The sequence below is a fragment of the Corythoichthys intestinalis genome, chromosome 21 (genome assembly GCF_030265065.1).
Source record: "Corythoichthys intestinalis isolate RoL2023-P3 chromosome 21, ASM3026506v1, whole genome shotgun sequence".
NCBI classification, from domain to species: domain Eukaryota; kingdom Metazoa; phylum Chordata; class Actinopteri; order Syngnathiformes; family Syngnathidae; genus Corythoichthys; species Corythoichthys intestinalis.
This window is the reverse complement of record NC_080415.1, coordinates 15,758,929-15,784,086: the sequence shown is the minus strand read 5'-3', so window position 1 is coordinate 15,784,086 and position 25,158 is coordinate 15,758,929. Positions and strand designations below refer to the sequence as shown.

The following is a 25,158-nucleotide window of genomic DNA, read 5'->3' as shown; positions in this document are numbered from 1 at the left end:
TCCATAATGGTCAAAACAGTCGACTTCACCTTTACTGTCACACCTCCCGAACGATATTTTATGACACCTAAATCGGACATATGTAATTTCCCTTCCCCGGCTTCGGAGAATGTAAACAGACCAGAAGGAGTGACAGCTAGCCGACATGCTAACCCGAACCGTGGGATGTTTCAAAGTCTTCGAAGTGGAAAATCACACATAACTAGCCTGGATTATTTGACATGACGACCTGGTTGTCGAGTTTCTTTGCGGATCGGCAAACCGCCCGGCGGAGAGCAATTTACAGTTCGTTCCCTGGAGGAGGGTGGCTGGAGTTGTTGTGTAGCTAACGCGCTAACAGCTAACTGCTAATGAGCATGAGGATAGCTTTTTACATGCCTATCAATGATCAAACGTAAGTAGTCCTTTATTTAAAGGAATTTTATAGTGTTTACTTTGTAATCACTGTATTCGTATTTGACATAATACAAAACAAGATGTTTACTCACTTCCTTGTAAGTCCAATGGTCCCACAGTAAATATCCACGGTGAATGGGAACCTTTTGAAACTCCAAAAAGGCGCATACGCCTCTCCCCCATACAGAATGATTTTTCTGCAGCCGTTTGGCTGGCGTGATGCAAAAAATAAAAGTATTAATCCGCAAAATCAGCTGAATCCTTCGTCCTCATACACAACAGTACACTGTATAGTGAAGAGAACGTCTTCTACCGTACACGTCACAGCGCCCTCCTCCTCAATGCAAGACCGAAGCCGGAAGTCACTCATTTTCATGGCGCGGGATTCAAAAAACTAAATAAATATAGCGATCGCTTCCACACACATCCAAGCGGTCCATATCATTCAGGGGCATAAAATACCGCGTGTATTATGAAATAAACATGCTTTTTCGTGTCACAGGCACTTTAAATAATAATTCAAGAAAAAAAAAAAATTCTGCATTTCTTACTGTGCGTGTGTGAGATAAAATTCAGAGAGTAGAAGAAAGTCATGGTTAAATTTTTTTTATGGATCAGTTTAACAGATTATGCCTTTATTATTACCTGTCCACATTAGTTGCTGCAGCATTTGTGTATGAATATTTTATCATTTGAATGGCAATCCCTCCAATCACTTGTAATTATATATTTTTTCATTGAGTGCTACAGAAAGTACATTTGGAGTTCTTTACATAAACACACAGATACAAGAATAGTTCCTTCAATTATGTTTTTTTTTAATCGTCAAAATTTAAATCAGTTTGATTAGTTGCCCAGCTCTTGTGTACTCCACTTTTCTTTGATCCACGAGCTCTTACCTAGGTAGGCGGTCCATGAGTGTCTTGAGTTCCTGGCAGACTATGCCAACCATGCCGCTCTTGATGGCATTGTAGGACACGTCGATAAGGAAAATGAAGGCTGGCGGCTGAGGAATCTTGTTGTTCTGCATCAAGTTTTTTTTTTTTTTTAAATAGATACATGAGTGACTTGTGTAGTATTTAAAGCACGTAACAAAGCTGCAATACTCACTTTACAGTAGTCAACGGTAGCCAGAAACTCATAGCTTCCTAGCGAGAGCTCCGGTCTGTCATAGAAGTCCACTCTCTTCCCAGTGTGGTCCAGATGCTGGAAGTAATAAGGAGGAACTGGACACACAGAAACATCATCAATATTTATATGTATTGATAAATAGAACTGTGTGTGTGTGTGTGTGTGTGTGTGTGTGTGCTTGTTCCCTATAGACTCCGAAACGGCTGAGCGAATTTACATTACACATTAAATAAATATTAAATTTGACACAGTTGTACTTTGTTTCTGGGAGTGTTCTTAGATGGGTTTGATCTTTGTAGGCCTCCATTTTGTGCGGAAAATTCGAAAATCAAAAAATCAGAATAGAAAATTCCTGATTATGGAGTCGACAGCGCTGTCTTTTGAGCAAAAGATGATGCGTTTGCAACAGGGGGTGTGACAAAATATCGAAATGGTGATATATCGTGGTACTTTGTATCCCAAAAAGATATCGATATGCTCCTGTCAAGAATCGAGATATCGTTTTAAAAAGCCTATCCCAGCTAACTACAATTAAATTTTTTTATTTTTTAAATGGAACCATCAAGTTGCTATCAAAATCTTCCACCATAATAGTGTTTCAGTTATGGACGCCGAATCCATTTAGACTGGGAATGTTCGTTCATTCGAAACCAGAGCATTCACAGTCATTCGATCCGATTTTCGGGGCATTTACAGATCATTTGCTGTTCGTTGAAGGGCATTTACAGGTAATTTTCTGTTGAGTTTGAGACACTGCCTATTCATTTGGTTAATTCCCAGGTCACTTCCTGTTCTGTAACGCAAAATAAACAGCAAGTGACCCATAAAATACCCCAAAAATCAACAGAAAGTAACTGAAAATCAACAGGTAAATGACCTTAAATGGCCCAAAATAACCTCATTGCCTTGCATTGGCTGCCACTGACGGCCATAGACGTTTAATCCGTTTGAAGTGGGAGGGATGGTAGCCCACCCTCCCACTTCAAATGGATTAGACGTCTACTAGTGATAAACTCATTCCAATTCACAGCAGAAGCTTGTTTTTCTGTTTATTAGTTCTTTGTAGAATATCCTAGAATGATTTCCTGACCAAAGTATCGATAATCGTTGTATCGCCATATCTTCAGATCGTTATCGTGAGCTTTGTATCGCAAATCGTATCGTATCGTGAGGTACCAAGAGGTTCCCACTCCTAGTTTGCAACCTCGCAGTTGGCTTTCAAGCCTTACAGTTTCATATTCAAATTTAAATGTGCTGTGATAATACGTTTTGGCTTTGAGTACTCCACAATCGGGCCTGTCACAATAACAAATTTTAGTAGGTGATTTATTGTCTATAAATTGCTGATATGCGTAGTTGTCAATTTTTTTAACCAATGAAAATACGTCCTAATAAATCACCCATTCAAAGGCAATAAATTGCTATTCTTAAATAAAACACAAACTATATTAAAAACAATATTAAAAAAACAGTCATTTAAAAGCTAGCTAAATGCAGAATATGAAATAAGTGAGAAACCCAATGCCATTTTTGTTCTCTGCCAATTAGAGCCCATCAAAATAGTTTATTTGATCCAAAATGACTATCTTGTCCTGCAAAGTGCAGATGTTATCAAATCTGAAGCCAAATCATTCATTACCAATCAGATTTTTCATCATGGGTGTCATTTTAAAGCCATTCTAACTGTAGAAACTGAAGTATGAAGATTAACTACAGAAATCTGGATTTATAACTTGAATGCTTACTTTAGTTTTGAAATGTTCACCGGAAGTTTGTTCGCTACGCCGCTAACTGTAAGCTTTACACTCCGTAAAATATATTTTAAAAAAAAAGTACAATCTGAATCTGAAGTATGAAGGGTAACAAAAATCTTTATTTACATGTTGAACATGTGCTTTAATTTTGAAATCTTCACCGGAAGTACTTTCGCTAAGCCGCTAACCATAAGGTTTACATTCTACGAAAAAAAATAAGTTCACTTTTCTTTTCGCCAATTCGCATACGGTGTCAGTAATACTTTTTTTTTCTTTTTCACGCATCGTTTGCAAATGCTGTTAACCAGCTAGTTTTCATGTTTGAAGTGTCACCTTTTAACCGCAGTTTTGCATTTTGGAGAGACTTTTATAGCAGGCTAAAGTGGTTAGTATATTGTCTTTTTTTCATTAGCCTAAATGTAGCAATGCTAACATTTTACAATGGTTAATCTAGGTGTTTCCTTATTTTGTATATCCGAACTTTAATTCCACGGCGTGTTGATGACCAATTAACATCTGTGAATAGGGTTAGGATTTTCCAGAATATTACTAAGGGATTCATTTCGGCTGGATATTCATACTGTACACATTGATGAAAAAGCGATTGCGCATTAACCCCTTAATGGTGTCATTTTACTATTACAGGCGGTACATCTACATACAAAGTTGATTCGTTCCAGGACCTTGTTTGTCTAAATGGTCGTATGTCGAGCAGGATTTTCCCAAAAGAATACATTATATTTCCATTAATTTGTTCCACAGCCCGAAATCCTACACTAAATCCTTAATAAATACTGCTTTTACTATTACAAATGGCAATTACACATAGCAAAACAAATAAATTATAAATAAAAATCGGAATAATTATATAATAATACTAATAATTCCTGTACTAATGTAACGAATACGGTTCTAATGTGGCGGATGTTTTTTTTTTTCGCTGTAGCTGACGTGACGGTGAGATAGCGTGCACGGTTCCATTTTACTTTCTCTTTTAATGTTTTGTTGCTGGCGTAAACTGTAGCGGACAGTAGGCGTGTCGTGTTGCAGAAGCTGATGGAATAAATGATTAGAAACCTGACGAAGCCGGCGATTTCTTTGGCGATGTTACCACAATAATAATAGTCACCTTAACTCATAAAGACTGGCGAACGGAGGTCGTCAGAGGGCTGTCAAGATCGACATTCTAAAGTCGTATTGTCGAGCCAGTTCATGGAAACACACAATGTTCATATTTTTCCATCTTCATTTCAATGGCAGGTGTCACCTTTTAGTTTTTTACCCACCTGCACTAACCTTCTTGGAACCAGTGTTGTTTTCTCTCACAAGAAAATCCGCTGTACGTCTGTCTTCCGGCAAAACAAAAACTGCAGCGCTGTCATAAATCTTCGTATTTCGAGCATGTCGTCGGATGTAGAAATAAATGGCTAGTCAAAATTTATGTCGGATGTCGAAAAAATCGTTTGTCGAAGTGATCGTTATGTCGAGGTACCACTGTACAACAAAACAGCTGCATCTCTAAGAAAAGTATGTTGCCAACTGCCATTCGTTTGTATTGTGTTTACGTTACAAACCCAAGCAACGCCGGGCCATACTGCTAGTCTTGCACTACGAGCATTAACACAGCAGGGCCGCTGCATGTTTCAAGAGGCCAAATTTAAGACTTTTTAAAGATCATATTGAATATAGTTTAAGACCCACCTCACGTCAAAACCTGAAAAAAAAAAGACAATGTAAAATGACCGTCCAGCAAGTTAGTTCCGCTTTGTAGTTAGGTTTAGGCGTCTTCAAAAATCAAAACAAGATTTTAGAAGAACTTGAGGCACTTTAAGGCCTTAAATTCAAATGATTGGATTCAAGACATCGATAGGCTTTTTAAAACTCCATGGATACCCCTGCATAGACCAACTTACCTTCTGTCACACAAGAGCAAAAGCCGCACTGGAATCGACGCCCTCCCTCTATGAATTGCATGTAGGGGCACATGTAGGCCTTGCAGCGGTTGCAACGGATGGGACCTCCTTCACCGTGGTCCACCAAGTGTGGAGGTGTCTGCATACAAAAAAAAACAAAACATTTGGACAGTGAGAGGCGTGAGGATTTCATAACACACACAAAAAAAGTCTAGATTGGCGTTGGTGGATGACCTCATCATGTGGCAAGACTGCGAGTGGTTTGATGACAGCAGCCAACGGCACCTGGGACTGCTTGGCCATGTCAGCTGTGCAGGGCATGTTGTAAGCTGTACAGCGGATGAACCTGGGGCTGGCATTCCCTACAAATGCACAGAATGTTAGAATCTCATCAGACAGACGTCTTTGAGAGGCAACAATCTGTAGGGATGTTGGCGTTCTCACCTTGGTCCTTGACGTGAAAGTCGGTGGTTACCAATGGTGGTGCTTGACCCCTAACGCCCGTGCTGAAAGGCTCTGTGCTCTTGGCCTTGTCGTCCTCGATTACTTGGATCTATAAAGATGGGCAGAAATGGTGGAAAAACATAAGCGAGATCAGTCGCAATCGAACAAACACTAAATCGGCTTCCAAACACATTAGGGAAGGATTTTGAAATGACAAACAAAATCATTCCTGGGAAAAGAGGGTGAATCCTGCAGGCATGCAAGTGAATACTAACATGCAGCGAACAGAGTATACGGGTAGGGTGGGAGAACAGTGATCAGAACCTAAAAAAAAAAAAAAAAAAAAAAAAGACTGATCCAAACCACAAACACACAAACATTGGCTTTTCGTTGCTGGTGAAAGGTCAAGCGGTGATTGGGATGTGTTTAAAAGCCAGCACTAAGACAAAAAGAAGAGCCACACAAGGACACTTACTGGGCTGGGAATAGCGTCTGGGTCTATTCTATGTCTTGATTTCTGCACGGCCGGCATGTCAGACGCTTGCTTAACATTCAAAAAGTTTGTCCGGCAACATTGTGCAAAACAGGATGACAATTAATCAACACCATAAATTGAAAAACAAAAAAAGAAGAAGCAGTTTCGAACAACAGTGAGATGTAGGAAGAATTCTTTAGAAAGAAATTGGTCAGTAGAAATGGTTAAGAGATTTTTGCTACTGTCACTCATGCGCAAGTTGGTAGACAGAAACAATACAGCACGGAAAAGAGTTTGCATGGATGTCAAAATATAATGTTGTGGCTTCTTACTGGGCTAGGAATTGCGTCCGGGTCCAGTCTTTTCTGTGCAGGTGGGGGTGGGCCCGGTGCGGGTGCTGGAGCGCCGTAATTAGGTTGGCTAGGATAATGGCCCGGGTAGCCAGGTTGAGGCCCTCTTACCTGGCCAAACGCACCTGTCAAGATAATTAACATGTTGGCTAAACATAAGGAAAGATACCATTTGTCATGTGCATCCCAAAAATCACAGAATTTTATTTTTCTAACGTAAGGAAAACTTAAAAGCAACTATCTTTAGGGAGTAGCCACTCGAAATTTATTATGTACTTTACTGGTACCGTTTTAGCCAATCAAATGCGAGTATCCCAGATTACCCGCAATTCCTCGTGACATCGTATACTGTATACCCAGGGGTTAGAGTAGACATGTCCGATTATCAGTTTCAAGGTATAACGTGGTATGAAAACATCAAGGTTTCAAAACCGTAAAAATTTTCCGTCATACCATCCCCAAGGTATTATATTTTTTTAATGTCCCAAAACGCTTACAGCTTCAAGGCTCAACCCTCTACCACCTGTTGTTGTTGTTCAGCTGTGCTACATGATGGCTGGAGGAGGTGAAACTCCTGAACTTTTTCCCAGTATTGAAAAAAATGAAATCGCTGGTATGGGAATACTTCGGCTACAGAAAAGTTATAGAGGTTTCGCATCTTAGAGGAGGAGGGTCAGCCGACATGTAAAACATGTTTGTGGAGGGTGGCGCCGATAGGGGAATACCTCTAATATGATTTTGCATTTATACAAAATTAAAGGTCAGTAAACACTGTCATGAATGTTACCCACCAGCTATGAGAGTTAACTCCAGCGTGTTTAGTGTGTCTAGCGGTGGTAAAACGTGTTTTTGGTAAAACTGCCCGTGTTGAGAAAGAGTGTGTGTATAAAGTGAACATTATACAAGTAATACACGCGTGCTTTTTATGGAAAATAATTCAATTATTTTTGTTCTGATAATGTTGAGCTGTGGCTGTATGTTTAGGCTCATCTAAAGGACTGCATTTATTTTAATTTTAGAATATTTTATGTGTTTGTTTTTTTTTCTTCCCCAAAAAATATTTTAACCTCACATTATTAGAAATTGGAACATAAGTATATGTTTTGGGAAAAAAAAAAAAAAGTCCTGTCCAATAGATTTTTTTAAAAACCCGGATATCTCAAAGTAACACATTTTAGACTTGTAATTGCAATACTGTGAAACAGTGATATTTTGGCCTACGGTTATCATACCGTCAGAATATCATACCGGCACATGTCTAGGTCAGAGTGGCAGGAATTTATTGTCGGAACTCCCTGACATAAAGGTCGCCAAGGAGCCAGAATTTTTTAAAAGAATTTTTGAATTTTTTTGGGGTGGGGCGGGTGGGGGTTGTCAAACCTTTTAAAACCAGCAAAATGTAAAGAAAATGGCTTTTTTTAATTTATTTTTGCACAGTTATACCTAGAGCACACAAAAAAACAGGTTTTACACATACATAAGGCTACTGCATGAAAAAACAAGGCATACACGACAAACTGATTTTCAATCAAAATTTAATTTTTTAAATGTAAAAAATAAAAGTATTTCCCCTCATTTCATTTCCTCACATCTAAATGAAAAACCTCAATTTTAACTACTATAGAACATAAGTATATTAAAAATGAAGAAAATGTAAACGACTTTTTTCATAAAGATACAAGTAACATACATTAACTAAAATAACTATAAATGACTTATGCACATTGAAATGGAATATATTTTAAAGATAATGCAAACATAGACTTTTTTAAATAATAAGGAAACAAATAAGTAGCCTATCATAAACGAAAAAAAAGTCCAAATGTGCACATTAACATATAAGATGTTCTGAACCTCCCCATCAGAGCAAATAAAAGAAAATCAGCCTCTCCACCTCTCTCCTGTCTCTTAAAGACATATATTTTCGTTTGCATTGTCCTTTTTTATCTCATCAATTCAACAAGTTGTTCGTTACCCTTCAAAACAACCTCTCTAGTATGTCCTTTTTTTGTTGTTGTTCCAGAAAACAAGTGCATTTGACCCAATCAAAGGTAACGATCCATGCTGATCAATGTCAATCTGTCAGCCAATTGAACAGAGTGTGATACACTGAACTGCTCGGCAGATATCCGTGGAATAAATAATAAATATCGGTTGAATTGGATTAAGCTACACAAGCACTTTATTGGGCTTGTTGCTAACACTATCTAAATCGGACGTTAGTAGATTGTTTTCTTCTTGGAGATGAATCTGTAGCAGCCTGGCAGGTTTTTTTAACAAAGGGGTTTTGACATTTGCCGTTATATTTTCGGCATCAAAGCCCTGTTCCGGCCTCGAATCTTTTGCTGGAACGGCGTACCAGACTATTCCGGCCCTCTTTCACACCTGTAAACAGTTGTACCTCTACAAACGAAGTTAATTCGTTCCAGCACCTTGTTTGTAAGTCGAAATGGTCGTATGTCAAGCAGGATTTTCCCATAGGAATACATTATAATTCAATTAATTCGTTCCACAGCCCAAAAAACTACAATAAATCCTGAATACTGTTGGTACAATTGCAAAGAGCAATTCCACAGAGCAAAACAAATTATGAATACAATTGGAATACTAATAGTAATAATAATACCTGTAATAATGTAATGAATCGGGTTCTAATGTGGCGAATGCCTTTGCGTGGTATACCTGAACGCATCCCGTGGCTGACTTGACAGTGAGCCTTTTTACTTTCACTTTGTTTACTTGCTGCGGGGGACACTCAGCGTGTTGTGTTGCACGAGTTGATGGAATAAACAATTAGAAACCTGACGAAGCTGGCGATTTCTTTGGTGACGTTACCACAATAATTGTCACCTTAACTTATAAAGACTGGCGAACGGAGGAGGACCATCGAGATCATAGGCCATCTACGGCCGTATTGTTGAGCCACATAACGGGTGCCCACCCAACACTCGTATATCTCTATCATATCTATCTCCATATCAATGGTAAGCATCACCTTTTTCCTCTTTTTCACGTCTGTCTTGCAGGTAAACAAAGAAACTGCTAGTGCTGTCATAGATCTTCGTATTTATAGCATGTCTTTGGATGTAGGAACAAATGGCGAGTCAAATTTGACATCGGATGTTGAAAAGATTGTGTGTCGAAGTGATCATATGTTGAAGTACCACTGAATACCCATTATCACATGTGCCCGTGCTGAAGTCTATTCATGTGTGCGCGGATATAACTTGTCATAAAACGACAACTTTCAGAAACCATGTCTTTTTTTATGTCTAAATATTTTCTTCTCTATTATCAAGGGTCCAAGAAAGTCACGATTAGCGTATGTAAATACTTTGAGCAACCGTCTTTCGCATAAAGGTGGCCTGTACCAAAATCTCGACGAGCTTTACTTGATTATACGTAAGCTTGACTGGCTTGACTTAATAGCCCGTCATTAAATCTTCCTTGTCGCTTTATAGGGCAATTAACTCTTATTGGAAATTGTGATGGACGGCTAATGCTTTCAATGGCAGTCAATCAGTTAAATAAGTAAGGGCCATAACTCAATAAACTTACCATTTTGCTGGGGAGGGTACCCTCCCGGCATGCCAGGCTGGGGTGGGGGCATCTGCTGCTGCAGCGGAACAGTGCCAGGAGGGCCTGACAGGCCCTGTGGTCCTGGAGGTAAGTGGTTGCTCTGACACATAGACGTAGGGGGCATCTGGGGTGCGGGAACATGGGGACCAGAAGGGAAAGGGGGTTGCTGCTGAGGCGGCAAGGGGCCCGGGTACTGGCTAGAGGGAGTTGATGTTGGAGGAGGATACTGAGAGGAGGTGGGAGGAGGTGCTCTTGGAGGAAAGGAGCCTTGAGGGGCGGTGGAACAGGCAGGCTGTGTTGGGGGGAAGGACTGATGAGGCTGCGACATTGACGGGGAGGAAGCTTGAGTGGCAGGAGGAGCTGAATACGTGTGAGGAAGAGGAGCAGGAAAGGTTTGCTGATTGGATGGCGGAGGAGGAGCAGGGGAGGTGAACGGCTGTTGGGAAGCAGGAGGCAGAGAAGAACTGAATGGTGGCTGAGAGTTTGGTGGGGGACCTCCTCCGTAGTACTGCTGAGAAGCAGAAGGTGGTGCTTGGGTGGGTGCAGACGAAGCAGGGGGCAATGCTTGTGTATAGGAAGCGGGAGGAGCGGCTGAGAAGGAAGTACTGATGGGAGGCTGGGAGCTGTGAGGGGGAGCTGAGAAGTGAGAGACAGCAATTTGTCAATCATCAGACTTAAAATATATACACATCCAAAGGGTTTTTTGGCATTAAAATGAATCCCATTGGGCAATAGGTCTGCATTTTTTCCCTAAAATTTCAGTATTTCTATTCATTTAGAATCACAATAGATTATATTGTATGGACAAATTAGCCTTAATACCGTATCCAGGCACTGCAGCGTTTGGCGCCCCAGAGTTTATGTGCATGCCACCCATCTGACTGGTGACATGCTGCATTGTGGGCGGGGGTCCGTAGTGTTGGGGATAAGAGGTGGGAGGCCCTGACAGATTGACTGTTCCTTGGTTATACGACTGGGTTGCAACGGGCCTGGAAAAACACAATATATCAATTTTTTAGAACATTATTATCCATTTTCATAATGATAAAAAATAAAAGTTAAAAGAATCTATTCCTTTACCTCGGGGGTGCCTGTGTCATAGGCGGGGGTCCGTTCTGCATGTCGCCCTGATGATGACCACCATATTGATTGTATGCTTGAGGAGCTGATACAGGCGGTGGCCCAGAATTTAGAGGAGCCCTGCCATGACCTGAAAGATGGAGAAAAATTCCTTTCAGGATTGAAAGAAAAACAAAACAACTGTAACTCCTGGCTGCTACTGTGGATCAAGTAAAGGAGAAAAATCTGGGGAAAGCAAGGATTGATGACTGCAAAGTGAGAAGAGCGAGAGGAGGGCGTTACCTAGGTCAAGAGGAGAAGAAAGCTCTGAGACTGGATTGGCAGGCGCAGCCTTAGAAGGGAAGGTGGTGAAAGATGAATAGCCTGAAATGCAAGAAATGAAGGATGGGGGGGAAATAGGTCAGCAATGATAGGAGGACATGATGGGGTGAAAGTATCAAGTCTGATTAGTGTGATTAAAAGACACAGGGAGAAGGTTATTGGTGTCAAAGTCCAGAAGTGTAACCAAGGGTAAAATAATGAAATCTTTTTCACAATTTTCAAAATAACTTAACTCATATTATTTCTATCAAGAAATGTTGATGAATATGTATAATTAACATTTGATAAAAATCTATTCCATATATATGTATCTATTCCATTAAAAATGTGACTTAAATTTTTCAATTATGAATTTATAAAACAAACTTCTTGATATCTAGAGTTGTCTCAGGAGTGATTTGTTCAAGGATTCAAGGTATTATATTTTTCGTACCATGCGTGCATTTTGAAACGTTGTGCAACAATCAATGGGATAAATTAGCAGCTACAGCATTGGCATTATACTTCGCAATATTTACAGAAATTAACTGCTAACTGCCCGTTTTTTTGCTTTTAACCAAGAATCGAGACTGTTTTACGTCCATATCTATAAAGAATTCAGGGATTTAAGCATTTATTCACAAGAATTTAACGGAAAAAGCTCTTTGTTTACATATTGCGGCCGCTAATTTGCTTACCGACTAGAATCATAGTTTGCAATATTTACGTAAAATAAATGCTAACTGCACTGCTTTTTTTTTGTTTTTTTTTGTTGCTTTTAACCAAGAATTTAGACTGTTTTACGTCCATATCGATAAAGAATTCAGGGATTTAAGCATTTATTCACAAGAATTTTCAACGGAAAAAGCTCTGTGATATGGCGGCCGCTAATTTGCTTACTGAGTAGCAGCATAGTTCACAATATTTTCATGAAATAAATACTAACTGCAGGTTTTTTTTTTTTTTTTTGCTTTTAACCCAGAATCGAGACTTTTACGTCAATATCTATAAAGAATTCAGGGATTTAAGCATTTGTTCACAAGAATATTCAACTGAAAAAGCTCTTTGTGTTTCCAGTTTCCACTATGTCAACTTTGATGGAGCTAGGCCCCCTATGACTCAGCCATGCACCCTGTGTCCCGTCAATACATTATGTTATACTCTTTTGGGAATAGACGACCAAGCTAGGGGTATGCCATGTTTTACCTTGCGGTGGTACTCCAGGCTGGTAGGTTGACACAGGGCCATTGTAAGGTGCGTAGGGTGGTGGGTACCCACTGTCCAGGGGTGCAAAAGTGGGCTGTCCATAACCAGGCTGAGGCTGGCCATAAGGAGAGGCCATGGGAGTGTGCTGGTTTACATTCATCTTCAGTTCATCCCTATAACTGGACGACGCAGTGGGATCAACTGTTTGGTTCGGTTCGAAATCTCAGTTAAACGTATGACATTAGTACAGACTTAGCATTTGTTACAAGTTCACTGCCAGCACCTTTATTTGCTTTTACTGGAACACACACCCTTGACTGCATGCCTTTCACAGTGGCATTAGGTAATAAATACACATAATTTTTGTAAAAGCTGCATCAGTAGTGATATCATACATACACATGACAGTACTGGTTTCTCAGGAAAAGCAATAATGTTCAGTTCGGTAAATATTTCGATTCAGTTTTAGTGCATTACCCGTCAGAGGCTTGTATGGCGATGCTTCAATAAGAATAATTTACAACGGTTTACTAATAGAATAAGTGATGTTATAAGAACCCCTGACAACCACCTCTGTCCTGTATGAACTTGACCTACAGACTAAAATGTCAAACACATTTTTGGAACCATCTATTCATATGTCGAGTACAATACAATCTGGAATCTATCTCAGCTGGGTGAGCTCGCTATACAAACTGGACTGTCACATATTAACAAACAACTTGATATGCAACCACCCTAAAGTTCAAACTATTCAGTTTACTAACCAAATATCCCCCCAAAATATTGCCCGGCATTCAAATATTGTTGTATAGTGCAAGTGTTTTGATCAAAAGATCACAGAGTCCTTCCTGTTAAATATTAAACGCGTTCAATATTTAAAAATTAACAGTGTGAAGAGAAAGCCAAAAACTAAATGGATCCATGACCTCAGATGTGAAATGGAATGTTGCCCATTAGAAGCGCTCTGACAGTTGAAAATGTATTTTTCTCAAGTATGCTCCATTGCTATTTTTCAAAGCAACTCTTTTGATGAGATTGCTATTCCACACCATTTTGCTTTCAATCGCATTATAAACACACAGGAAACTAGGGGTGGGACAAAATATCCAAATGGTAATATATCGTGATACATTGCATCCCAAAAGGTTATCGGTACAGTCATGCCAAGAATCGAGATATATTTTTGAAAACTTGTCAATGTTTAAAAAAAGAAGAAGAAGAAAAAAGGAACCAACATGTTGCTACCAAAATTTTCCACCATAACAGTGTCTCGGTTAACTCTATGGCTGCCATTGACGGTGCTCAACGTCCAATCTATTAAGACCGGGAAGGGCGAAACCAGGGCGTTTAGTCACTTTTTCCGATTTTCAGGGCATTTACAGGTCACTTTCTGTTCATTTTAGGGCATTTCCAGGTCACTTCCTGTTGAGTTTGAGTCACTGCCTAACCATTCCCAGGTCACTTCCTGTTCTGCAACCCAAAATCATCAAAAAGTGACGAGAGGTGTGCCATCTTAGGCATTCCACGATTCGATTCGATTACGATTTAAGGTGCTACGATTCGATTATTAAACGTTGATCACGGTATTGACTAGAGCTGGGAATCTTTGGGCACCTAACTATTCGATTACGATTACAATTCAGAGGCTCCGATTCGATTATAAAACGATTATTGATGCACCCCCCTCCTTTTTTTATTTGTATTTTTTTTTTTTTAAAGTTTTGTACATTAGTTCCAAAATTGTTCAAAAATACTCTCAGGCTAAACCCAACTACTATTTCAGTATCAAGTTAACATATAGCAGTAAACAAATATACAAAAATAACATTGAATAAAAAACTCCAGTCCCCATTCTGTATCAGCAGCTTTAAACTACATTCAATTAATTTAATGTTATGAATCAACCGTTAAAGTTGTTAAAATTGCTCCCGTTATTCCATAATTTCCCTTTTGTCTACTTTTGACATATGAAAGTTTTAAATCTATTTTAAAGATAGATTCAAGTCAATATTTTACCGATTTAGGAGTATTTTAGATAAAAAGTTAATTAGGTTTGCTTGGAAGGTTTGCTACAACAGCCTTGCAGGGAAGTTTACTGCTTTAAGATGGCGGCCGTTTACTAACGCCCACATCTAGCTTTTTGCAGATGTGCTGCTACCGCTACCGAGTCTATATTGCATGTAGTCCTATATAAATGATATCTACTGTAACATTATGTAGCTGTACTTGTAGCAGCTTTTCGGCAGCAGTCAAGTATGTTGTTGTGTTTTTTTATCTCGTGGCATGAGTTGAGCTAGAGCCGTGAGTTGAGCGTTGGCATTACCCGAGGGGCCGGGTAATGAGAAGCATGATGTTTAGCTACTCCCGCTCCGTTCTGTCCCGAAGACCGCGCGGCGCGCTGAGTGTGTTGTACTTCCGCTTTACTTTGCATATTTCAATAATCGGAATTTGGATGTTTGTGAATCGTTCTCGAATCTTCCACGGCCGAATCGCGAATAATCTAAGAATCGGAAATTTTGCATACCTCTAGTAATGACTAGAGCTGGGAATCTTTGGGCACCTAACGATTCGATTACGATTCAGAGGCTCCGATTCGATTATAAAACGATTATTGATGCACCCCCCTCCCTTTTTTTTTTTTTTAATGTTTTGTACATTAGTTCCAAAGTTGTTCAAAAATCCTCTCAGGCTAAACCAAAATACTTTTTCAGTATCAAGTTAGCATATAACAGTAAACAAATATACAAAAATAACGGCAAATAAAATACTCCAGTCCCCATTCTGTATTAGCAGCTTTAAACTACATTCAATTAATTTAATGTTGTGAATCAACTGTTATAGTTGTTAAAATTGCTCCCGTTATTCCATAATTTCCCTTCTGTCTACTTTTGTCAAAGTTTTAAAACTATTTCATCATTTAAAGATAGATTCAAAAGAAAAGATTCTGCCGATTTAGGAGTATTTTAGATAAAAAGTTAATTAGGTTCGCTACAACAGAGCCTTCTAGAGAAGTCACTGCTTTAGTACTGCTTTAAGATGGCGGCTGTTTACTAACGCCGGAAAGTGTCATTTCACATCTCGGTTCAATAATACATGTTCTAACACCGGCGTTGTCTGTCATTTTGCATCTAGTTCTACATATATATGATATCTACTGTGGCCGTATGTTTGTAGCAACTAGAAACTGGGCGTTGTTTGTGGCGGCCATCGGCCGCAGTCAGGTATGATTGTTTTTTTTAATCTAGCGGCATGTGTTGGAACATGATATTTACTCTGGGTCTGTTCCTCATTGCATCCCAAAGACCGCGCTAACTGTGTTTTACTTCCATTTTACCTGGTATAATTCAATAATCGGAATTTGGATGTTTGTGAATCGTTCTAGAATCTTCCACGGCCGAATCGCGAATAAGCTAAGAATCGGAAATTTCGCACGCCTTTAGTATTGACGATGATCACGATAATCGATGCATCATACATGATTAATTAATACAGTAGCCAAACAAACTTATGTCCATTATTTATTTAAAATATCCTAATGCTTCAACAGGAACGATGGAAACATGCCCATACAACAAAAAACTGCCCTTAAGCTGCTTTTTTTTTTTTTCACAAGAAAGTGCAAAAACATTAACCTTTTTAAAGGCACTTCTTATTTCTCAACATGCCTATAGACCAGGGGTGGGCAAACCGGTCCTCGAGGGCCGCAGTGGGTCCTGGTCTTTGTTCAAACTTATTCAGCACAGACAGTTTAGCCAATGAGGTATCAGTGGAAACAAGAAGCACCTGACTGAAATCTACTGATTGCACTTGTAAGAAACCGGATTGGTGAAAGGCTGTCCTCATGATGGGTATGAACAAAAACCTGCACCCACTGCGGCCCTTTGTATAATAGTTTGCCCACCCGTGCTATAGACCCTACCCACCGACGTCACAAAATCACGTAATGTGCGCTGTATTGTTCCGCCCCCTTGTCCGTCATTTTGTGTCTGTATTATCAATGGTCTCAATTGATCGAGCAATTTATAATGCATTTCATGGAAGACCCGGTGCTTTCGGATGCCGTAAACTCACTTGATGCGTTGCATAAAAGGCGTTATATGGAAAAGCTTCTGTTTATCCATTCGCCAGATCCATATTTGATGCCTAAATCGATGTTTTTTGACCCGCTGTCTCCGCCGTATTTGCCTGACATCTGCTAGCTACCCTGATATGTACAACTATCTTGTCCACACAAAATCAGCCTATTCTCACGAAAGTTTGAAAAACTAAGAGCTTGGAGGCTTATAAATACTTCGTTGCTGGTTGGGTGAAACAGGTCGTCGTCCACTAAAATTCGGCAGGAATCTATTTTGTGCTTGGAAAGGTGAGTTACGAAATTTTCAATTCAAAATCTTTTGTTCTTGCTAACATCCACTGTCAAGTCTAACGTATTTCATGTCATTTGTCAATGGAGCTAGGGCTTTTAATGTTTATATGGTTTAGCGATAGCACTCTCACTACATACATACATGTATGTTGTCGGCGATTAGCCTAGCAATGATCTTAATTGTGGTTGTCAGCCCAAAACCCTCTAAATATATATTAAATGCATCTTACCAGATATAAAATGACTACTACATAATCTGTAGTAATCGTTTGGAGCCCAGTTTTCTCGTCGAATTGCAGCAGCCCATCTCGCTCTCCTCTCTAGGGTCTCTCGGAATCCGGTAGAACTTCAAGTCTCTCCGTCTATCTTCTCTGTTATTGCAACCGACCGCCACACACGCCTTCACCATTTTGATTATTAATGTTAACGAGCAGAAAAACACGCCGTAAATAAGAGGAATGTACGTAGCCGTAACAGGTAGAAACGATGTGTTGACGGACAATTGGGCGGCACCAGTCAGGAGGACGGAGTTGTGACGTCACGTGGGTAGGGTCTATACAACACAAGCGCTGAACTTGAGATGCTCTTTTTCATAAAAAGGTGCAAAAACATTATCTGTTTCAAAGGCAGTACTTATTTCGCTCAACAATACAATAAAATGTACACTGGTGGAATCATTTCACATTTTCTTCTTTTAACCAATATACTTCACAGATTTCCGTACTATTTCGCATGTTTGTAGTGTTACCGCTGTACTTAATCCTGGTTTTACACTTTCTGCATCTGGAGTAATTTTTGTACACCACCAAACAACGCACAAATTGACATGGAAATACTTGTTAACAAAGTCGCTAATTAACATAGCGCTTGGCCCCAACTAGTAACATCTCAAAAACAACTATAAAAGCTAAACAGTACAAGAGGGTTCATGTACTCACCTCTGAAATATGGACACATGACATAGCAAAACACTAGGGACTTTTTTTCAATTAACACAACTTGAACCTACTGCTGGACAACTGAAAGACAAGGAGCAACGAACTCTCTTCCCCTCTCGCTCTAAAAAATATGTTGCGCACAGAAGAGGACTCAAAGTGCGACCACCGGGTACCTGCCTGTCTGATACACAAATTTATTTTCATATCTTTTGAACAGGAGTAAATCTCTCGCTCAGTAACTTTAGCTGCAGCCATCATAACGTTGTGTGTCCGTTAAAGGTGTCCGGGTGTCTTGAATTTCGTTCCGCTACTAGCGGCTGTCATAAAGTTATTAAGGAAAATCATTGTTTTTGAACATTTATGAATTGTGACGTAATCCAATCGTCACGTGTTGAATCTCGATGCATCTAATAATCAATTTTTTGGCACACCGCTAGAAGTTACCCAAAAAAATTACCTCATTGCCTGGCATTTGCTGCCACTGACTGCCATAGAAGTGTGAGGGGCCCGTTTGAAGAAGGAGGGGTTCATTCGCTGACACCTTCCCAGTTCAAATGGATTGGACGTCTACGAGTGATAAACTTACAGCAGAAGGATAAAGATACAGTAGCTTGTTTTCTGTTTATCAGTTGTTTTGTAGAATATCCTAGAATGCTTTTCTGACCAATGTATCAATAACCGTTGTATCGCCATATCGTGAAATCATTATTGTAAGTTTTGTTTCGCAAATCGTATTGTATCATGAGGTACCAATAGGTTCCCACCCCTATAGGAAACATCGCAACATACGTATTGATTTGTTTTATCTTTGCGAGATTACATGATATATGCATTTGAGGATTTGTTTTGGCAAATGAAAGGTGAATGTGTAGCGTCTGGAACAGAAAAACCTTTAAATATTTGGAAAGAATGTGCACCTGGCCAATGTAAGTCATCATCAACAGTGGCACCTTGACATACGATCGCTTTAATACACGATCTTTTCGACATCCGATGTAAAATTTGACTCGCCATTTGTTTCAACATCCGACGACATGCTCGAAATATGACTATTTATGAGAGCGCCGCAGATTGTTTTCCCCCAAGACGGGCGCACGGCAGATTTTCTTGCGAGAGAAAATCAACATGGGTTCCAAGAATGTCAATGCAGGTGGTGGAAAAAAAGTAAAAATGTAACGCTTACCACTGAAATGAAGATGAAAATTATAGAAAACTTTGAGCGTGGTTTGCGCGTCCGTGAACTGGCTCGACAATACGGCCGTAGAATGTCTACGATCTCGACGGTCCTACTCCCACCTCCGTTCGCCAGTCTTTATAAGTGACAATTATTATTGTGGTAACATCGCCATCTTTGTCAGGTTTTTAATCATTTATTTCAGAACTTGTGCAACACAACATGCCTACTGTCTGCCGCAGAACACCGGCCACATTAGGACCCGATTCTTTACATTATTACAGGTATTGTTATTATTACTATTATTTAGAGGCGTGCAAAATTTCCGATTCTTAGATTATTCGGCCATGGAAGATTCCAGAACGATTCACAAACATCCAAATTCTGATTATTGAATTATACCAGGTAAAGCGGAAATAAAACACAGTCAGCGCGGTCTTCAGGACGCAATGAGGAACGGACTGAGAGTAAATATCATGTTCAACTCATGCCGCTAGATAAAAAACAAAAAACAATAATACCTGACTGCGGCCGTCAGCCGCTACAAACAGCGCCCAGTTGCTAGTTGCTACAAACATACGGCAACATACGGCTATGGTAGATATCACATATATCTAGAACTAGATGTGAAATGACAGACGGCGGCCGTGTTAGATCATATACCAAGAAATAGATGCAAAATGACACTTTCCCGCGCTGGTAAACAGGCGCCATCTTAAAACAGTAGACTTTTCTAGAAGGCTCTGTTGTAGTGAACCTAATTACTTTTTATCTAAAAGAAAAAAACAACCCCAAATCGGCAAAATCTTGACTTGAATCTATCTTCAAATGATTAAACAGTTTTAAAACTTTCACGTCGAAAGTAGACAATAGGGAAATTATGGAATAATGGGAGCAATTTTAACAATTTTAACGGTTGATTCACAACATTAATTAAATGTAGTTTAAAGCTGCCGATACAGAATGGGGACTTGAGTATTTTATTTACTGTTTTTAACGGTTAACTTGATACTGAAATAATAGTTTGTTTAGCCTGAGAGGATTTTTGAATAATTTTGGAAGTAGTGTAAAAAAATTTAAAGGGGAGGGGGTTGTGGTGCATCAATAATCGATTTATAATCGGATCGGAGCCTCTGAATCGTAATTGTAATCAAATCGTTATGTGCCCAAAGATTTCCACCTCGACTATTATTATTTCAATTTTTATTCATAATTTATTGGTTTCGCTCTGTGTAATTGCTATTTGTAAGAGTACCAGCAACATTTATTATGGATTTAGTGTAGTTAAGGGAATTATAATGTATTTTTATGGGAAAATCCTGTTAGACATTCGATCATTTCGACTTATAAACGTCGTATGTAGAGGTACCACTGAAATATGTGTGTTGAGCATGTTAGAGGATGACAGAGTACATGGAGAAAAATGCTCATGTAGAATACAGTCAAATATCGAACTATAAGCCTCAGAAATGTGAGGCAGGCATGCTCACCACCACCAAGTAATTCATCTAACCAAACAAGTATTTGACAGGTAACTATTCAGCTACACATTCGAATATACAGTACTACTATTAAAAACTTTAAGTGGTCCTTTCAACTTGAACAGTACAACTTAGCTTCACTACATGACTGTCAATCACCCAGCAAACCAATACGCTCGAGTGGCAGACGTTTAGGCACTTTTAACTAGTGGACGAACTTTTACAACAGAGTATCATCTAACAAGACAAACACGAGATAAACGAGTGGGGGTTTAAATAATTCACCTACGACGAGAAACACAATCGCCGTGTTGCTCTTTTTTAGCGTTTCAGGGCCTGCAGCGAGTGACCCACATTTATGACGCTGATGGGTGTGTTGAAACAAGAATTATGACAATGCCAAGTTAAGCGGCTGATAAAATAAACTCATAAGAGTTAGCTGAATACGCGATTGAGAGCTAGCTGTGCGCTAACTAAAGTGCCGCATTACAGATAGCTCAGCAGCCCGGCTAACGTAACCGAATCGAAGCAGCAACAAACACAAGATAACACTCACTACTTTTAATGGCGACGATTGCGGTACAAAGTGCAATAGTGTTGACTCAACAAAAGTCCAAAGTAACGGGGTCGGGGGGTAGCTAACTTGCGCTAGCCGGCCAAATCTCTCAGTCTCATGACAGCGGAGTTACAATCAGCTGTGAGCAGACTACAGCCAGGGCTAAAACGTTAGCATGCTGGCTAAAGCTAAGTGACATCCAGTTGCTTACACCGCAGCCTCTTTAGCCAATGCTAATTAGCATTACGAAGCTAACATGGCAAAAAAAAAAGCCGGACGTGAATGTCAGGCTCACAAGAGACATCATTTTTCGCATCAAAACTTACCTTCGAGATGTTGTGAATAGTATGGCGTCACTCAACTCGTAGAGAATCGTAAATCTGCTAGGCGACAGGGGCTGAAAATGAATGTCGTGCCCGGGTATTTCTACCTAATCCCTTCTTGGAATGAGAAACGGACATTCAGCGGAAAGGCTGCAGCGGTATGCCACGTCCACATCCGCCCTGTGCGGAGCAACTTCCGCCTCCGGTGGCGCACAATTTTGTGGTTCTACAGATATTTCTGTAGAAAAACATACTATACTGTTTCAACACCTGTACTTAAGTAAAAATAGGGAAGTATAGAGGATGAAATGTCGTTCTTTATAAATTTGAGTATATTGTGAGCCTTAAAATATGTGTCGTGTGTTTCCGTGTGTCGTTTGCAGATGTGGGTAGAGTAGGTAAAAATTTTACTCCAGCAAGAGTCAAGGGCGTAGGTTTGTATAGGGACGGTAAGGACAAAACACTACCAACTTTTCAGGATGCTCAAATTGTCCCCACCAATTTTTAAGCAACCTTATTTGCATTATACAATGAGTTCAGCTATAAAGGTAATTTAGATTGTCTTCCCATGTGTTGTTAGGATAGAATTGACCCTACCATTATTACGTGAATTACTTTCATTATGTTCATGATGTTGACTTACATTTACCCCTTTTTGAATGTGCCGGTCCTTTTATTTCCCCTCAAACGCACTTGTGATTGGCTAATAAATAGAACCCCAACATTCACACAATCCTGACAGAAATACAGTGGGGCAAATAAGTATTTAGTCAACCACCAATTATGCAAGTTCTCCTACTTGAAAAGATGAGAGGCCTTTAATTGTCAACATGGGTAAACCTCAACCATGAGAGACAGAATGTGGGAAAAAAAACAGAAAATCCCATTGTTTGGTTTTTAAAGAACTTATTTCCAAATTAGAGTGGAAAATAAGTATTTGGTCACCTACAAACAAGCAAGATTACTGGCTGTCAAAGAGGTCTAACTTCTTCTAACGAGGTCTAACGAGGCTCCACTCGTTACCTGTATTAATGGCACCTGTTTTACCTCATTATCGTTATAAAAGACATCTGTCCACAACTTCAGTCAGTCACACTCCAAACTCCACGATGGCCAAGACCAAAGAGCTGTCAAAGGATACCAGAGACAAAATTGTAGACCTGCACCAGGCTGGGAAGACTGAATCTGCAAGAGGTAAAACGCTTGGTGTAAAGAAATCAACCAATGGAGCAATTATTATAAAATGGAAGACATACAAGACCACTGATAATCTCCCACGATCTGGGGCTCCATGCAAGATCTCACCCCGTGGCGTCAAAATGATAACAAGAACGGTGAGCATAAATCCCAGAACCACACTGGGGTACCTAGTGAATGACCTACAGAGAGCTGGGACCACAGTAACAAAGGCTACTATCAGTAACACAAGGCACCACCAGGGACGCAAATCCTGCACTGCCAGACGTGTCCCCCTGCTGAAGAAAGTACACGTCCAGGCCCGTCTGCGGTTCGCTAGAGAGCATTTGGATGATACAGAAGCGGACTGGGCGAATGTGTTATTGTCATATGATACCAAAATAGAACTTTTTGGTAGAAACACAGGTTCTCGTGTTTGGAGGAGAAAGAATATTCTCAAGAATGTTCTCATCAGACAAGCAGAGAAGGCCTACACTTCCAAGACGAAATGATGCTACCTGTGCTGCTCTTTTGTATCCTAGTGCTTTCTGTCCAAATCACACAATTTGGGGCTATCAAATCGAAACCATATGTACCTGTGAAGACTGGCTGTGAGAATTATCATGGAATAGATTGCTTCGCAACTTGGGATCCAGTATGTTGCAGTGATGGGCGTACATACTTTGACGGGGGTGATCTCTGCCAGGAAAATGGATTTAATGGAGTGAAGGTGGCATACAAGGGTGAGTGCCGTAGAGTGGTCTGCCCCGCACATTATGATCCAGTATGTGGCACTGATGGACGTACATACTCCAATGAGTGTGCGCTCAACCAGGAAAATCTAAGGTTTCACAAAGTAAAGGTGGCATACAAGGGTGAGTGCCATGCCTGTCAGGGGTATTGCACCCAGCAATGGGATCCAGTATGTGGCAGTGATGGACGTACATACTCCAATGAGTGATTTCTCTGCCAGGAAAATGGAGGGAATCCGAACGTTAAGGTGGCATACAAGGGTGAGTGTCACGCAGCTGATCCCTGTCAGACGTATGGAAGGCTTTGCCCCACGAACTAGGATCCAGTATGTGGCAGTGATGGTCATACATACAAGAATAAGTGTAGTCTCTGCCAGGAAAATATAATGAATCACCAAAAAGTGAAGGTGGTACACAAAGGTTGGTGTTGAATATGGCATATCCAATTATTGGCAAGTTTCCTGAAGTCTGTCAATGTAAACAAATTGTGTGTAATGCATAACACAACAAGATGGGTGCAGACCATAATAAAAAGGTTCCAAATTATGAATGGATTGAAAAAAAAAAAAAAGAAAGAATATTGAATTGCATCCGAAGAACACCATACCCACTGTGACGCATGGGGGTGGAAACATCATGCTTTGGGGCTGTTTTTCTGCAAAGGGACCAGGACGACTGATCTGTGTAAAGGAAAGAATGAATGGGGCCATGTATCGAGACATTTTGAGAGAAAATCTCCTTCCATCATAAAGGGCATTGAAGATGAGACGTGGCTGGGTCTTTCAGCATGACAATGATCCCAAACAGACAGCCAGGGCAACAAAGGAGTGGCTTCGTAAGAAGCATTTCAAGGTCCTGGAGTGGCCTAGCCAGTCTCCAGATCTCAACCCCATAGAAAATCTGCGGAGGGAGTTGAAAGTCCATGTTGCCCAACGACAGCCACATCACTGCTCTAGAGGAGCTCTACATGGACGAATGGGCAAAAATACCAGCAACAGTGTGTGAAAAGCTTCTGAAGAGTTACAGAAAACGTTTGGCCTCCGTTATTGCCAACAAAGGGTACATAAGAAAGTATTGAGATAAACTTTTGGTATTGACCAAATACTTATTTTCCACTCTAATTTGGAAAAAAATTATTTAAAAATCAAACAATGGGATTTTCTGTTTTTTTTCCCCCCACATTCTGTCTTTCGTGGTTGAGGTTTACCCATGTTGACAATTACAGGCCTCTAATATTTTCAAGTGGGAGAACTTGCACAATTAGTGGTTGGCTAAAAACTTATTTGCCCCACTGTACATGTCAATATGCCGCCTCCTCCGCCCCCTTTGAAGAGGAGGGATATTAGGAGTTTTTTTTCTTTTTTCCAGAGTTGGCATAACATTAAACTGTGTGAACTTGCTAACCTGTAAAACTCGAGTAGAAAAATGCTTAGAGAGGTGTCTTCCTGTATGTTTTCTAATGTTAATGTTAATTCAACTGTGCATTTTGTGCATTTATTCATTGATTAAAAAATGTATTTATTTTCTACATCATTTAAAAAAATATATTTTTAGTTTTAGTCTGTGCATATTTTAACCCCATGCCCCAAAAAACACAAAAGCGCAACCACTCCAAATTTCTTTCATACGAAGCAAGCATTTTGAAAAATTACTTTCCCCCTATGAAAATAATTTTAACTTTTTTCATTTTTATGTCCGAACCAGCTATTTTGTACACAATTTGTTTGGTCATATTAATGTCCCGTCCTCAGTAAAAAGTGT

General features: G+C 39.9%; 1 protein-coding gene across 6 annotated transcripts in view; it reads right to left on the bottom strand.

The window, feature by feature from the left end:
• Positions 1 to 21,644, bottom strand: part of sec24c (SEC24 homolog C, COPII coat complex component) — a 39,045-nt gene extending 17,401 nt beyond the window's left edge. Inside the window, exons 1-13 of one of the 6 annotated variants that reach the window (XM_057826027.1) lie at positions 21,473 to 21,644; positions 12,629 to 12,807; positions 11,405 to 11,485; positions 11,123 to 11,252; positions 10,865 to 11,031; positions 10,022 to 10,678; positions 6,446 to 6,588; positions 6,114 to 6,182; positions 5,639 to 5,747; positions 5,429 to 5,556; positions 5,195 to 5,333; positions 1,507 to 1,622; positions 1,296 to 1,420 (exon numbers count right to left, since the gene is read on the bottom strand). In XM_057826027.1, the coding sequence (XP_057682010.1) occupies positions 1,296 to 1,420; positions 1,507 to 1,622; positions 5,195 to 5,333; positions 5,429 to 5,556; positions 5,639 to 5,747; positions 6,114 to 6,182; positions 6,446 to 6,588; positions 10,022 to 10,678; positions 10,865 to 11,031; positions 11,123 to 11,252; positions 11,405 to 11,485; positions 12,629 to 12,788 (2,024 nt within the window). In that variant the 5' untranslated portion in view covers positions 12,789 to 12,807; positions 21,473 to 21,644. The remainder of the gene's footprint in view (positions 1 to 1,295; positions 1,421 to 1,506; positions 1,623 to 5,194; positions 5,334 to 5,428; positions 5,557 to 5,638; positions 5,748 to 6,113; positions 6,183 to 6,445; positions 6,589 to 10,021; positions 10,679 to 10,864; positions 11,032 to 11,122; positions 11,253 to 11,404; positions 11,486 to 12,628; positions 12,808 to 21,472) is intronic. The other 5 variants (XM_057826028.1, XM_057826029.1, XM_057826030.1 and 2 more) reach the window with 5 other exon arrangements.
• Between the last annotated feature and the right edge of the window lie 3,514 nt (positions 21,645 to 25,158).